The following is a 15,192-nucleotide window of genomic DNA, read 5'->3' as shown; positions in this document are numbered from 1 at the left end:
TTCCAATTAGATTAAGTCAATCATGCGATCATAATTATTTTCAACTCTCTCATGGCTTACACATGTCAATGAATGACAAAAAAAGTAAATATCTGATTTAAAAATATTAGCAAGAGGCATGTTTTCAGCTACTTTTTTATAAACAAAATTTGCGATGTTAGTACGGATAAAAACAACATTTTTTTTAAAGTTTTGACTACTGTGTATGCTTGTATTTTTTTTATTATTAAATACTAGTTTACTCAGGAATGCAAGAAGATACATCAGATGGAACTATTTTGATAAGACCCAAGTTGCTGATAGTTTCCCTGGGTTTACCAGCTAAAGCAATAGTTTCAAATATGAAGCAGTTCAATGGGAAATCAAGTTGCAGTTTATGCCTTGACAAAGGAACACAACGTCCTGATCATCCTATGCTGAGATTTAACCTATTTAATACAGATTCAGGTATTAGAACACACCAGTCCATGGTGAATGATGCAATGTTGCTTGGTGTAACCAAAGCTCGAATGAAATTATGGAGTGATGCCAAAAAAAAAGACAGACGTTTTTTCGTTGGAAACCAGGTATTTATCATGTTTATTTACAATATATATATATTTATATATATATATTTATATATATATTAACCCTTATAATTTTATCGTCTGTCCTTCTTATGGTTTTTCTACTGCAATACCTAATACACAGACATGAAGAGATTAGCAGGAATTACAAAACATTCTTTTTTCATTAATATGCAAAAAGATGTGTTCTATTTTTTTCGTGTCACAATTAGGAAAGCAAGAATATTTTACGTACGTCATAGTTGAATTCTGACCCATGAAAAACTGATATGAAAGGAACCACACAATGATTAATAAAAACAAAATCAACTGGCCAGGAAAAGGATAAATCGTTTAAGAATTGAAGAAATGATATTATGAATTGGAGAAATTTTGTTTTTATCTGTTTAAATTGTTCTTTCAGATTACCTTACTTGACAAAAGATTTCTAAAGATAAAAATACCTGACTTTGTGTCAATAGCAGATCCTACAAACTGGAAAGGTATAGACTTAATTGCTCTGTAAATAAATATTTGAAAACGACTCAAGTATTTTTTATCATTGCATCTGTGGAATCATAATATTAGAGTCTAGATAACAGTACAATACATTACCTTCTCAAAAATACACTTCTTCACCAGATGCTTTTTGCTATTTAATACTATAGTTAGATTGAACTAGATTCACGTTAATAAAATCTGTTGGTGAGAAATAAATGACAAAAGCAAGAGTCAAACAATATAAATGTAAGAAGATGTGGTATGATGCCAATGAGAAAATTCTCCACCAGTGACCAAAATGACGTAGGAACCTGTACGAAATGTGACGCCTGTAAATGACACGGAAACCAGGCATAGAAATCATACTTTATCCTGGCGTCATTGCAGTGCTTAAGGAATGCATGTCCAGGCGTCAACCAGGCTTAAACCAGGCGGAAACCAAGCGTAACTGAGGCGGAAACCAGGCGTAAAAATTAGTCTTAATATGCAAATGAGTACGCCTGGTCAATAAATAAACCAGGCGTAATATCCTTACATAATACTACACTGAATTTAAATCAGTGTATTTAACCCTAGCTGTGTACTTTGTGTATTTGATACAAACTTGTACTGTTGCTTAAATTTCTCATTGTTTGACATAAAACTTGAAATATTAACCATTGAAGAAGCTATATAAATAAATACATATTAGACAGACACTGGCTCAAATAAGTTTAAGTTTAGATAAGAATTATGACAATTAATTTTTCTTGAATTAAAACTAGCATTTTGACAAAGTTGTTTTGAAAATTAATGTCATTTGAACTAAAAATCCAATGATAATACTACAATTTAACCTAATGTGAAAGATTTAAATGTTATTTTCCAAGGATGAAGGTTTCCAGAATTCGAAAGTACTGTTCAAAAATAAAAACTTATTAACTTAGTTACTCACATAATTATTATTTACCATGTATGCTACTTTCCTTTCATTTCACAATTTTCATTTATCAATTTGATTTCATAATTCCAATTTCAAATTCTTCCAAAAAACAAAAACAAGCCCTGAATATACCATGCTGCCATATGTCCAACTCTTGCAAACTAATACCAGAGAGCCAAATTTAAAAAAATATTTCCCATGATCCTTTAAACAAAGCATTATGGGTATTATAATTCACGCCCTATCAATAGTTTTACGCCCGTAGGAAAATTTACACCTTGCCTGTCTTAATTTACGCCTGGTTTACCACTTTTTTCTACGCCTGTGATCTGGACATGTAACCGCTTATGCCTGGTTTACGCCAGATTTCCAGATCGCCTTATTATACGGGAGTTAACAACCATAAGTCACCGTTCGGCCTTCAACAATCACAAAACAAACATACATTTAAGAATTGACTGCTTCTTATTATAATTTTATAGGGTTGTAAAAGTGTTGGTCGTGAGCACATTTTTAATATAAACTGCTTCCGCACTTCATACAATGTCTGCTTCGGTCAATGTTTTTACACCCCAATAAAATTATAAAAAGAAGCATTCAATTCTTAAATGTATGTGTGTTTCTAATATAAAGTACTTGCCTTCTCTTTCTTTTACATCTGCTAAATTTCTGATGAAAACTGTTCTTGTGATTGAATTAAGAAATAATTCATGGAAGCCACAGATTTGTTGGAAATTTATACATGGCCTGGGCCATGATATTCAAATTTTATCCTGAGCGTTAGTGAGGGATAAAATTAACGAATATCACGCCCCAAGTCATGTGTAAATTTACAACAAATCTACGGCTTCCATGAATTATTTAGATTCTAATAGGACAAATATGGTCATTAAAAAAACTGAAGGAAGGGTGGGTATGCAGTGTGTGTGGCTGTTCTATTTTACCCCCTGTTAGATAAATCTTAAATTCTAATAAATCTGTAGCTTGCATGAATTATTTCTTATATAACCGCTAGAAAAAATGTGTATAATTCTTTAAACACTCCACGCCAATATTTGCCATTTTAAATCTACATTTTTTTCTCGTAAGCTACCGTTAAATCCACTTTTGAAATTTTGTAACTAAGGAGCCGCCATGTTGACTTGCTGAAATCAGTAAATGTGCGAATAATGCAATAGAATATAAAATAAAACAACACCTACCTTAAAAAACTCCATTTTAATGCAATATTATCCGAATTTGGAGGGTTAAAGTAACGGAAAAACCTTCAGCTTTGGCGTTTTCATTCGCATAACGTCAGGTTTTGAAATGACTTTAATGCGCCTAAAACATTAATGGAATTTCGCGGGATTTAATTTTATTTTGATTTTGTACATTTTCTTGAGCTCTAATGCATTAATTCTTTTTCTTATGCCTCGGAATAAGAATAAAGGTTCTATAGTTTTTTTCAATTGCAATTTTTAACACAGCGAAATTGGCATAGCGTTTGCAAATAGGTTACGATACATGTGGATTTACTTAGGAGTAATATTGTAACAGCCATTATTTTGAACACCTCGTAGTCTGCGCTTAGTATAGACATATCGATAATTTTATCACGGTGTTGTTTACAAAACGAAAGAATCATGTCATATTAGAATGCGTAATATTTTCTGTTTTTACTCTAAAGGGTTGTTTATTTTAATAGATGTGCACAGGACTTACAAATTTTTAATTGTATAATAGGTTAAAACTGTTTAAATTTTTATTAAAACTGCTTCTAAAACAAGCTATATATTTGAGTTAGTAAGAAAGTGTTATCATTCTGAATATACATTTAATTCTTTCACTGGGCATTAAGCCACCATCAATCACATTAGATGCATAAATTTATGCTTTCAGATGTTGCATCAAAATTACCTGTGAAAGAGAAGTCTAAAATAGTAACATTTTCTGCAGTTAGTCTTGTTGAAGGTATTATGTCAGAAGTACCTATGTTTACTGTAATGGATGAAACTGAAAAAGAGACTAAATTAAAAAAAGTCAATGATGATGAAAAACCTGATATCCATGAAGAAATTTCTGTCAACAGCAGCTCTTTTTCCTCTGAAGCCAATGAAATGAATGATTCTCTGCCTTTGTTAATCAATTGCTTTGTAGATTCTTTGTCAATCAATGACTCTGTAGAGCCTTTGTCAGTCAACGATTTTGTAGATCCTTTGTTAATCAATGACTCAGTAGAGCATTTGTCAATCAATGACTCAGTAGAGCCTTTGCCAATCATTGACTCAGTAGTTTCTTTGTCAAATTATGAATCAGTAGAGCCTTTGTCAATCAATGACTTTGTAGAGCCTTTGTTAATCGACGACTTTGAAGAAAATCAAGACGGTGGTTTTACTACAAATGGTAATATTTTACAGTTATGTACCGAAACATCTATCCGCAGGGTGTTAGAGGTAGATTCTAATGTTTCACAAATTGGTCATTGCACAGGTCAGTCTGATAAGAATTCTATCAGAGACAACAAGGTATGGTCGAATCCTGATTATCACATAATGCCAGTTACAAAGAATGGTGACGTATACAGTTCAGATAAATTATCACAAGGCTATGACAGTAACAAGAGTGAAAAGAGCAACATATCAGCTATTAGTTCCGGATGCTGTAGTACAAACAGTTATCAACAGGGTGTACAGATTTGTCGCTGTGGATTTACTGTTTCAGCACATAAATATAGCACAGAGCTAAGTAAGCATCCAAAAAGTTCATCATTTTCAGATGATTTTTTACCCTTTCACATACATTTTGAAGAGTCTATGTTTTCAAGCAAGGGTGTGATAGATCTACAGAAAGAGCAAGCAAACAAATCAATAAATATAAAATATTCTGATGGAGAAGAATATTTAAAGAAATGTAGAAAACATCATGAAATTGCTAAGATAGTAAAAACCACTTTGATTGAATTAGTGAGGAAAAGGGTAACTAAAATAAATCCGGCATTACAATGCAATAGAATGAATAAAAAGCGAAGGATATCAAGAAGAAGACTTCGACGCATTATTTTTTCTAATCGAATTAAATCACCAAGGTCTCTTCAAATACAAGTAAGACCTGTTCAAAATTCACCTCAGCTAAGAACAACCTCTGATGAAGTAAACACTAGTCATTCAAATCAAAATGGAACAACGTTGAGTCTACAACAACAAAATTCAGTTCAAAGTGTATTATCAGTACACAATATTTCTACTTATATCAGACCTGATGGGTCATCTGATTTGGTCTCTGAGTTATCATTTACAACGCCTTCTGTGGCATCTCCAAGTTCTTGGACTAACTACTTCAATAGGTTGTCGATGGGATATGAGTACAGTCTTGAGGAAAAGATGCAGTACGAATGGCTGAGAGTACAATCTTTCCAGGATTTTCCAGCTACCTGCCATACTAGTCCCTTACGTTTAGCTAGAGCTGGTTTCTTCAGTACTGGTATTAATGATGAGGTTAAATGCTTCAGCTGTGGGGTTAAATACAAGAACTGGAAGCAAAGGGATAATCCTATTGAAGTTCATCATAGAATATCATTAGATTGTCGGTAAATATTTGCTGCATTCTTGTTACAGTTATTGAATTGTTATCATTATAATTTTTACTAAATAGGATGACAACGTGGTATGAAATATTTTTTAACTATAGACATGATAGACAACATGTGTTTTATACTTGCATATTTTTTAAGTCTGTGATCAAATTGAGCAAGGTATACATAGCGATCCTACATTCTGTTGGCATAGTCAATATTTAGATTAAAAACACTGATCAATACCTTTGTCAGGTCATGAAGATTTAAAGCTTTTTCAAGATTAAAGGATCAGAGTAAAATGATTGAAAATGTTTTGTTTTTTATATTTTCTGTATTTTACTCAGAATGAACTTTTTTTTCATCAGAAATTTAAAAGTAAGTTCAATATTTTCAGACATTAATAAATATTGTCAAACCTGCATGGAATTGTATGAAACTTGCATGGATAGATGCTTCTTTATGATCAAAAGGACAGTATCCACACCTGATTTGGGCATTTTGTTTTTTCCTCATTTTCCATATTTCTTTAAGTGCGTTTTGCAGTTAACTTTAATTAAGATACAGTCAGGGGTTAATTTATTTAGGCATTACTATAACTTTGTTAAACATTCATTGAATGTTTTGAAACTTGGACAGAAGCGGATCTGTCTGATCAACAAAAAGCATCTGAAGAAATGATTTTAACTTGTTTTTATTGGCAGTCAGCATAACACTTTTAAATATACACTTGCATCAGCTAGACAATGCATTCTATAGAACCCTTTATGATTTTGTTGTGTAATTTTTAACTTTAGTTTAAATTTTGCTTATTGATCAATGTTAACAGTTTCATAATTTCATCACAAACTTGGTTATTTCAATTGAAATGTCAAATATATTTGGTCTGTTGAATAATTGTATGGGGTACATGTCTGTCTGAGAGGATTAGCTTAACCTCAACCTCAATTCTATTGTTCATTGATCAACATAACTTCTACATTAATGACAGGTTCTTGAGTACTCTAAATGATAGGTTAACTGTATTTGCTGTAAGGCTATCTGGCAGGGCTTACTTTTACCTTGACCTCATTTTCCTTTACCACCTCTGGGCACTCTGGCTTCCTCCATCAATAAAAACTGACTGCCATGAAATAGCACAAAAGTGTTGAAAGTGGCGTTAAACACCAATCAATCAATTATATATCAGTGATAATGGTAAGTTTTTGTGATCCAAGTAGTATCAGACCTTGATCTTTAAGACTTTCAATATAAAATTGAGTTATAATTAATGGAACTGCAACATTTATTTCTTAGTGATCTCTTGTTTTCTCACCTATTGCAGAGCTTAGTTAGGCAATATGATAATGAATTGGTCCTTATGTTGATATAGCTTTTTTGAGTCCCTAGCTTTGATTAGCAACATATTGTATTTGAATAAAACAATTTTATTTTTCATAGGATGGTAAATGGTAGAGAAACAACGAATATACCAATTATTTCAGAAATAAACGGAGCAGCTGCAGATAATCCTCAGCAAGAGTCCAGCCAAAGTCTATTGACCGATGGTATGTAATTGAAAAAGTAACTAAGTAATATTCAAATAAGAAAAAAATATCTGTTAATCAGTTTTAATGACATTTATGTTTTGAAAGATATTTTAAAAGTTTTTTTATAAATAAAAAAAGAAAGTTATATTTTCAGACATGATTATAACAGAATAGATTGAATTCCATTTTAGCTTTTTTCACTATTCCAGACTATTTATCTCTCAGATAACAAATATTGTGCAAAGTTTGGTCATCTCAAAGCACAGTCCATGAGCCATAGGAATTTATAATCTTTTATTTTTGCTTAATAGATAGTACCAACTATTTGGTAGTATTATGTTTTTTGTGGTTATTTAATGTTTATGTTATCAAATAATGAACAAGTAATGAAAACATTCAGTTTTAGCTAAGACTAAAGAAAGATTTAAGTCTTCGGTTGAAGTTAAATGTTTTACTATTTTATTACTTGCAGTTTAACCCATTGCTACTTTGATTATTTCTACGAATAAAACTGACTTCCAGGATATTATACAGATGTGAACGATGTTGGATACAATCCTATAAAAACACATACAACTTTTATAGCTCAAACAGTATATGTATTTTTAAAATTACTCAATTTTCATTTTTACTTTGATTTTAGATTTCCTGCCATCAACAATACATCAAAATGAAGATCTAAGTATTCAGACAACTGAAGGTGCCCAAAACAGATCATTGAAAAGAGAAGACATACAAAGCTCCAATGTTGCAGACACAAATACTCAGTTAATAAATCAAACACTGCAACCTCAGGTAGTACAAGATGCAATGAGACAACCAGTAGTTGACAGAGACCATTCTGTATTAGATGGAGAACAGAACAGAACTGAAGATAAAAGCAAGGCAGAGGATTTGAGTATCAGTTTAGAAACACCAAAACATCAAGCTTATGCTCAGCTGAATGACAGGGTCAGTACATTTCAAGGTTGGCCTGGATATTTAGAACAGGCACCAAGAGATATGGCACTTGCAGGATTTTTTTATGAAGGATACAATGATTATTGTCGATGTTTCTTCTGTGGTGGAGGATTAAGGAACTGGGAAGCTGGAGATGATCCTTGGGTAGAACATGCAAGATTTGTTAAACAAAACAGAGGTCACAGATTAGTTGAAATAATTACACAGAGACAGGCCGAAATGGTAAATACAATAAGTTGACTCTAACCATGAAAGGCGATACTTTTATCCCACATTGAGCATGTTGAAATATGCATCGTGTTTTTTTTAATTTGACCAATATCTTCAATCAGTGGATTTTGACACTTCAGAGTTAAAAAATACATGAAAAATGCATATTAGATAAACATTATTTTTACAAGGATTCTCCACTTGTATGATAGTTTAACAAAGCAAGGTTAAACTGTCTTTATTTAAAACAATTCTAAAGCAGTTTCATCTGCAGCTTATGGTAATGGAGGTATAAGTTGTATAAAATTGAACAAAATGGTGTGTGTCCAAGTTGCTTTCATTGAGGGCAGATGGTTTGCTGGTGGGACAGTGGGTAATTATATTCCATTTTTCCTACAGTTTCATCCCTGAGATCTGAAACGTTACATATATATTGCACTTATGATAAAGTTGTGTATTTGTTATTTTATCTAAATGTTTAAGGAATTTTACTCCATTTTCCCAGACCTGGGAGCTTAGTCATTTTCAGCAAAATTTACATAAAATTGGTACCAGTTTTGTGTAATCAACTCCTCTCAAAGTTTTCGACCCAGATCCCTTGACATTTTATTAATTGATTGAACACATGTTTTGTTGTGCATTTTACTATTATGAAATTGCATGATGAGTTGTTTTCCCCATTAATTGCAGACTTGGGTTTCAGTGTTTTTTCATCAAAATTAAAAAAAACAGTACCTATTTGGTGTAATCAATTCCTCTCTCAGTTTTCAACCATGAACTTAAACCTTCACACAAATACTGAACAAGTATTGAAGTTGTGGACCTGCTTCTATGGAGTTATTTGAGCGTTTATTCATGTAAAATTTATGTTCATTTAATTGTGTATAACAGAATGGTTGCAAATATACGATATTATTTTAGTTGTGCATTTCGTGCATTTCTATTATAGAATCATTTGATCAAGTAAGACGGGCTGGTTCATAGCCTTAAAACAAAATTGATTACTATATGTTTTTAACAAATTGAATGAAAAAAATAGCTGAACAAATATCAATGTGACTTCATTTTCAGTAACTGAGTTCATAAAGGAAAAAAAAAGAAAAGAAAAATGATATGATAGATTTGCATTGTTCACTGTAAGTGTTAAAAGTTTCTAAAACATTTAAAAAAATGTTTTAATCTGGCAAAATATCTTATAAATTATTTTATATGTCATAAATTAATTTATAATAAAATTATCCGTTTATAAATTTTCAAATAATAAAGAAACTAGGGATTCAACTCCCTCAGGCAAATTGACCTTAGATGAATTTGGCTATTTGTTTTAGGTATTTTTGTCATATAGCTCTTCAACTGTTTCGGTACTTGTAAATCCCTCGGATTTCAAATGTTTGGCTTTGAGCATTCCTGATGAAGGTAAATCCAGAAAAGCGCTTCGGACGCATGAAATTATTAAACGTGTTGTTTTCAATTTTTTTTATCTTCTTTTACATTTTAAAGTACTAAGTAATGAACTCTAAATTATGCATAATTTTTGTTGGAACAACATTTATTTTTTGTAGCAATGTAGCAAAGCTAATTTTTGATCCAACCCTTGATCTAGAAAATTGTTTTGTCTAAGTTTTCAACATAAACAAAGGCGCTTTTTAATCACATAAACATTTGGATTGTAACTTGTGGTCATGGTTTTCCTTAAGCTTTTAAGTCTAAGAAATGCACACAATCGTTGTGCATTGAAGACATCAGCCCACAAAGGCTGACTTTAGAGCTTATCGTGTACTCTCATAACACGATTTTCTTTGCCTCACATTGGGGCTTTTGAAATATATCCATTAAGAATCAGATTGTGGCCTTTATATATGTATGATCAATTTGAAATTGATGGTCATATTTTAGCAAAAATGAACATTGTCCTTTAAAGTCAATTTTCGATAATTACAAGTTAAATGTTTTTCTTTTTGTATTAAAATCATGATTTGTCAATATTATCATGTCATTACCTAACAACCTGATGCTAACATTATATGACATAAGTAGGTTGTTGGAAGCATCATTTTGGAAAATAAATTACTTCCACCATTGTAATTTTAAAAATTGTAAATTTGGGTCTAACAAATTTATAACAGCAAAGAAAGTTTTGAACCATTTATTTTATGATGAATATGATAACTGGATGAAATAAGTTAAGATTAACCTTTAAAAAAGAGACATGGCCTAACCTCTCCATTTGGCATGTAACAATCCATTCAAAAACAGGGTTTATATCACTCTGATTAATCATTTTCACACACTTAGGGAAAACACTACAAAAATACATCTGCTGGTTATTATCTCCCCTGAAACTAGTGGATGTATCGTTCATGATACAGTCTAAATGTTGTCATGTGAATACAAATTTTAATCATAATTGACTAAAAGAATATAAAATCTTACTAGCAGGTTCAATAGTGATATGATAAAAAATTATGATTGTCTATTTCAGCAAGCATCTAATAACTCATCAGATATTGCTGAGAATCAAACAGAAGAGTCAAATCAAAGTGAAAATGAAGATAGAACCCAAATAAACTCACAAGAAACATCAGCAACACCAATGATCACTCAATTAGGTAGATTGTAATACTGTAAACCCTTTTTGTTGTAGAAAATGAACGACCAATGTCATGGGTAGGTTCTACAAATTAAATTAGCAAGAACAAAGAATGGGCTATTTAGAATGCCACTGTAAAAACGGGTTTGTTTGGTAGGTGTTGAATAGGGACAGACATTTTGCCTTCCAACAGGCCACCTACAGACCACTTAAAGTGTTATTATTTTGACATGGGGTCAGCACATTGAAATTCCGTTACACGTTGCAGCGTATTTAACATCAGTTTTCCGACGGGAGCTGGTTGCATATTTATAAATATTGATAAACAAACGGTTAGAAAGACAGAAAGTGAAGAAGTTCACATATGAAGTTAATTCATAATACAAATGAAATGACGAGCGATTTCACCATTACAGCAATGGGATGTATTTGATATCACAGAGGGATGAAGTGCATTGTGTTACAAAATAATATTCTCTGGAATAAATTACACATGTGTTTCTGCACAGTAGTTTATTTGTTGATGATATTGAGCATGTTTTAATTCTTGCCATTTTCCTTCCAGATGTGTTCTTTTTACAATTAGCATCCTAAAACTTAATAGTCTCGAGAGGTGAAATATCGTAATACACTTGTTGAAGTGGTTGAATCTATAAGTCATGATATTATATTGACGTAAACAATGTTGGATAAATTCTTATAAAAATATATACAACTTGTAAAGCCCAGGCAAGTATAGTTTTGTTAAAAATTACTGAATTTTCATTCTTACTTTGATGTAGATTTCCTGCGATCAACAATACACCAAAATGAAGATCTAAGTATTCAGACAACTGAAGGTGCCCAAAACAGATCACTGACAAGAGGAGACATACAAAGCTCCAATGTTGCAGACACAAATTCTCAGTTAATAAATCAAACACTGCAACCTCATGTAGTACAAGATGCAATGAGACAACCAGTAGTTGACAGAGACCATTCTGTATTAGATGGAGAACAGAACAGAACTGAAGATAAAAGCAAGGCAGAGGATTTGAGTATCAGTTTAGAAACACCAAAACACCAAGCTTATGCTCAGCTGAATGACAGGGTCAGTACATTTCAAGGTTGGCCTGGATATTTAGAACAGGCACCAAGAGATATGGCACTTGCAGGATTTTTTTATGAAGGATACAATGATTATTGTCGATGTTTCTTCTGTGGTGGAGGATTAAGAAACTGGGAAGCTGGAGATGATCCTTGGGTAGAACATGCAAGATGGTTTTCAAAATGTGCATTTGTTAGACAAAACAGAGGTCACAGATTTGTTGAAATAATTACAAACAGACAGGCTGAAATGGTAAATACAATAAGTTGACTCTAATCATCAAAGGCTATACTTTTATCCCCCATTGAGCCTGTTGACATATGTTTCATGTTTTTTTGATTTAATCAATATTTTGAATTAAAGGATTTTGACACATCAGAGTTAAAAAACACATGAAAAATGCATATTAAACAGATATGATTTTTTACAAGGATTCTCCACTTGTATGAGAGTTTTAATAAAGCAAGGTTAAACTGTCTTTATTTAAAACAATTCTAAAGCAGTTTCATCTGCAGCTTATGGTAATGAAGGTATTAGTTGTATAAAATTCAATACAAGGTGTATGTCCAAATTGCTATTATTGATAGCAGATTGTTTGGTGGCGGGACAGTGGGTACTTATATTCCATTTTTGTCGAGCCTACGACTTTTGTCGCAGAAAGCTCGACATAGGGATAGTGATCCGGCGGCAGCGGCGGCGGCGGCGTTAGCTAACTTCTTAAAAGCTTTATATTTTAGAAGGTGGAAAGTCTGGATGCTTCATACTTTGTATTTGGATGCCTCATGTTACGAAGTTTCCGTCAGTCACATGTCCAATGTCCTTGACCTCATTTTCATGGTTCAGTGACTACTTGAAAAAAAAGTTAAGATTTTTTGTAATGTTAAATTCTCTTTTATTGTAAGTAATAGGATAACTATATTTGGTATGTACGTACCTTGCAAGGTCCTCATGCCCGTCAGACAGTTTTCACTTGACCTCGACCTCATTTCATGGATCAGTGAACAAGGTTATTTTGGTGGTCAAGTCCATATCTCAGATACTATAAGCAATAGGTCTAGTATATTCGGTGTATGGAAGGACTGTAAGGTGTACATGTCCAACTGGCAGGTGTCATCTGACCTTGACCTCATTTTCATGGTTCAGTGGTTATAGTTAAGTTTTTGTGTTTTGGTCTGTTTTTCTTATACTGTATGCAATAGGTCTACTATATTTGGTGTATGGAAGGACTGTAAGGTGTACATGTCCAACTGGCAGGTGTCATCTGACCTTGACCTCATTTTCATGGTTCAGTGGTTATAGTTAAGTTTGTGTGTTTTGGTCTGTTTTTCTTATACTGTTTGCAATAGGTCTACTATATTTGGTGTATGGAAGGACTGTAAGGTGTACATGTCTAGCTGGCAGGTGTCATCTGACCTTGACCTCATTTTCATGATTCAGTGGTCAAAGTTAAGTTTTTGAGTTTTGGTCTTTTTTCCTAATACTGTATGCAATAGGTCTACTATATTTGGTGTATGGAATGATTGTAAGGTGTACATGTCTAGCTGGCAGGTGTCATCTGACTTTGACCTCATTTTCATGGTTCAGTGGTTATAGTTAAGTTTTTGTGTTTTGGTCTGTTTTTCTTATACTGTATGCAATAGGTCTACTATATTTGGTGTATGGAAGGACTGTAAGGTGTACATGTCCAACTGGCAGGTGTCATCTGACCTTGACCTCATTTTCATGGTTCAGTGGTTATAGTTAAGTTTTTGTGTTTTGGTCTGTTTTTCTTATACTGTATGCAATAGGTCTACTATATTTGGTGTATGGAAGGACTGTAAGGTGTACATGTCTAGCTGGCAGGTGTCATCTGACCTTGACCTCATTTTCATGGTTCAGTGGTCAAAGTTAAGTTTTTGAGTTTTGGTCTTTTTTCCTAATACTGTATGCAATAGGTCTACTATATTTGGTGTATGGAATGATTGTAAGGTGTACATGTCTAGCTGGCAGGTGTCATCTGACTTTGACCTCATTTTCATGGTTCAGTGGTCAAAGTTAAGTTTTTGAGTTTTGGTCTTTTTTTCTAATACTATATGCAATAGTTCAACTTTATTTGGTGTATGGAAATATTTTATAATCTATTTGTCAGTCACGCAGGTTTTATTTGACCTTGACCTTTTTTAAGGTACATTGCTCAGTGTTAAGTTTTTGTGTTTTGGTCTGTTTTTCTTAAACTATAAGCAATAGGTCAACTATATTTGTTGTATGGAAGAATTGTTAGCTGTACATGCCTGCCTAGCATGGTTCATCTGACCTTGACCTCATTTTCATGGTTCATTGCATTGGTCAATGTTTAGTTTACTTGGTTAATGTTAAGTTTATGTGACAGTTGTAATAAAGCTTTATATTTAGGACTATCCACATAATATCAATGGTTAGTAAAGAAGGCGAGACATTTCAGCGTGTGCACTCTTGTTCCTACAGTTTTCATCCTTGATTCGATCATGAAACGTTACGCAGATATTGCACTGATGAAGTTGTGTACCTTTTATTATACCTAATTGTTTGGGGAATTGTACTCCATTTTCCCAGATTTGGGTGTTTTTTTTTTACAAATTTACCAAACATTGGTATCAGTTTTGTGTAATGATCTCCTCCCATAGTTTTCGACTCATATTCCTTGACATTTTATTGATTGATTGCACACATTTTTTGTTGTGCATTTTACTTTTATGAAATTGCATGATGAGTTTTTTCCCTAAATTCCAGACTTGGGAATTCAGTCTTCTTCGGCAAAATTTAAAACAAAAGTACCTCTTTGGTGTATTCAATTCCTCCCTCAGTTTCCAACCCTGAACATTGAATCTTCACACAAATATTGCACAAGGTTTGAAGCTGTGTAGCTAATATGGAATTGTTTGAGAGTTTATTTAGTTTTTTTTCAGAATGTGAAAACATAGTTATGTTTCTGTAAAGTTTAAAAAAAAATGGTACCAATTGTGTATAACAGAATGATTGCAAATATATTATCTATTATAGAATTATTTGATCAAGTAGGATGGGCTGGTTCATAGCCTTTAACAGTACTTTGATTATTACATGTTTTTAACAAAATGACTGAAAGAAAAATATCTGAACAAATATCAATGTGACATCATTTTCAGTAAATGAATTCATAAAGGAAACTAAACAAAAGATAAAAGATATGATTGATTTGCATTGTTCACTGTTAGGGTTAACGGTTTCTGTAACATTTAAAAAAATGTTATAATCGGACCAAAATGTATTTCAATTTATTTAATATCCCCTTAATAAT

General features: G+C 32.5%; 1 protein-coding gene across 1 annotated transcript; it reads left to right on the top strand.

The window, feature by feature from the left end:
* The first annotated feature begins 247 nt into the window (after nucleotides 1-247).
* Nucleotides 248-12,167, top strand: LOC127725979 (uncharacterized). Its single transcript, XM_052233277.1, has 7 exons — nucleotides 248-566; nucleotides 970-1,048; nucleotides 3,850-5,536; nucleotides 6,962-7,068; nucleotides 7,694-8,232; nucleotides 10,703-10,829; nucleotides 11,593-12,167. Exons 1-7 carry the CDS (start codon nucleotides 249-251, stop codon nucleotides 12,165-12,167), a joined length of 3,432 nt encoding a protein of 1,143 aa, XP_052089237.1. The 5' UTR covers nucleotide 248.
* Nucleotides 12,168-15,192: the final 3,025 nt, after the last annotated feature.

Source organism: Mytilus californianus, unplaced genomic scaffold (assembly GCF_021869535.1).
Source record: "Mytilus californianus isolate M0D057914Y unplaced genomic scaffold, xbMytCali1.0.p SCAF_15, whole genome shotgun sequence".
NCBI classification, from domain to species: Eukaryota; Metazoa; Mollusca; class Bivalvia; order Mytilida; family Mytilidae; genus Mytilus; species Mytilus californianus.
This window is presented reverse-complemented; position numbering and strand designations above follow the sequence as displayed.

What these genes read in the sequence shown, in the direction of transcription:
- LOC127725979 (XM_052233277.1), top strand. Translation starts at nt 249, where the DNA reads ATGCAAGAAGATACATCAGATGGAACTATTTTGATAAGACCCAAGTTG. An exon ending in CACAGAGACAGGCCGAAATG is followed by an intron (nt 8,233 to 10,702) that starts GTAAATACAATA and finishes TGTCTATTTCAG; the next exon opens with CAAGCATCTAATAACTCATC. An exon ending in ACCAATGATCACTCAATTAG is followed by an intron (nt 10,830 to 11,592) that starts GTAGATTGTAAT and finishes ACTTTGATGTAG; the next exon opens with ATTTCCTGCGATCAACAATA.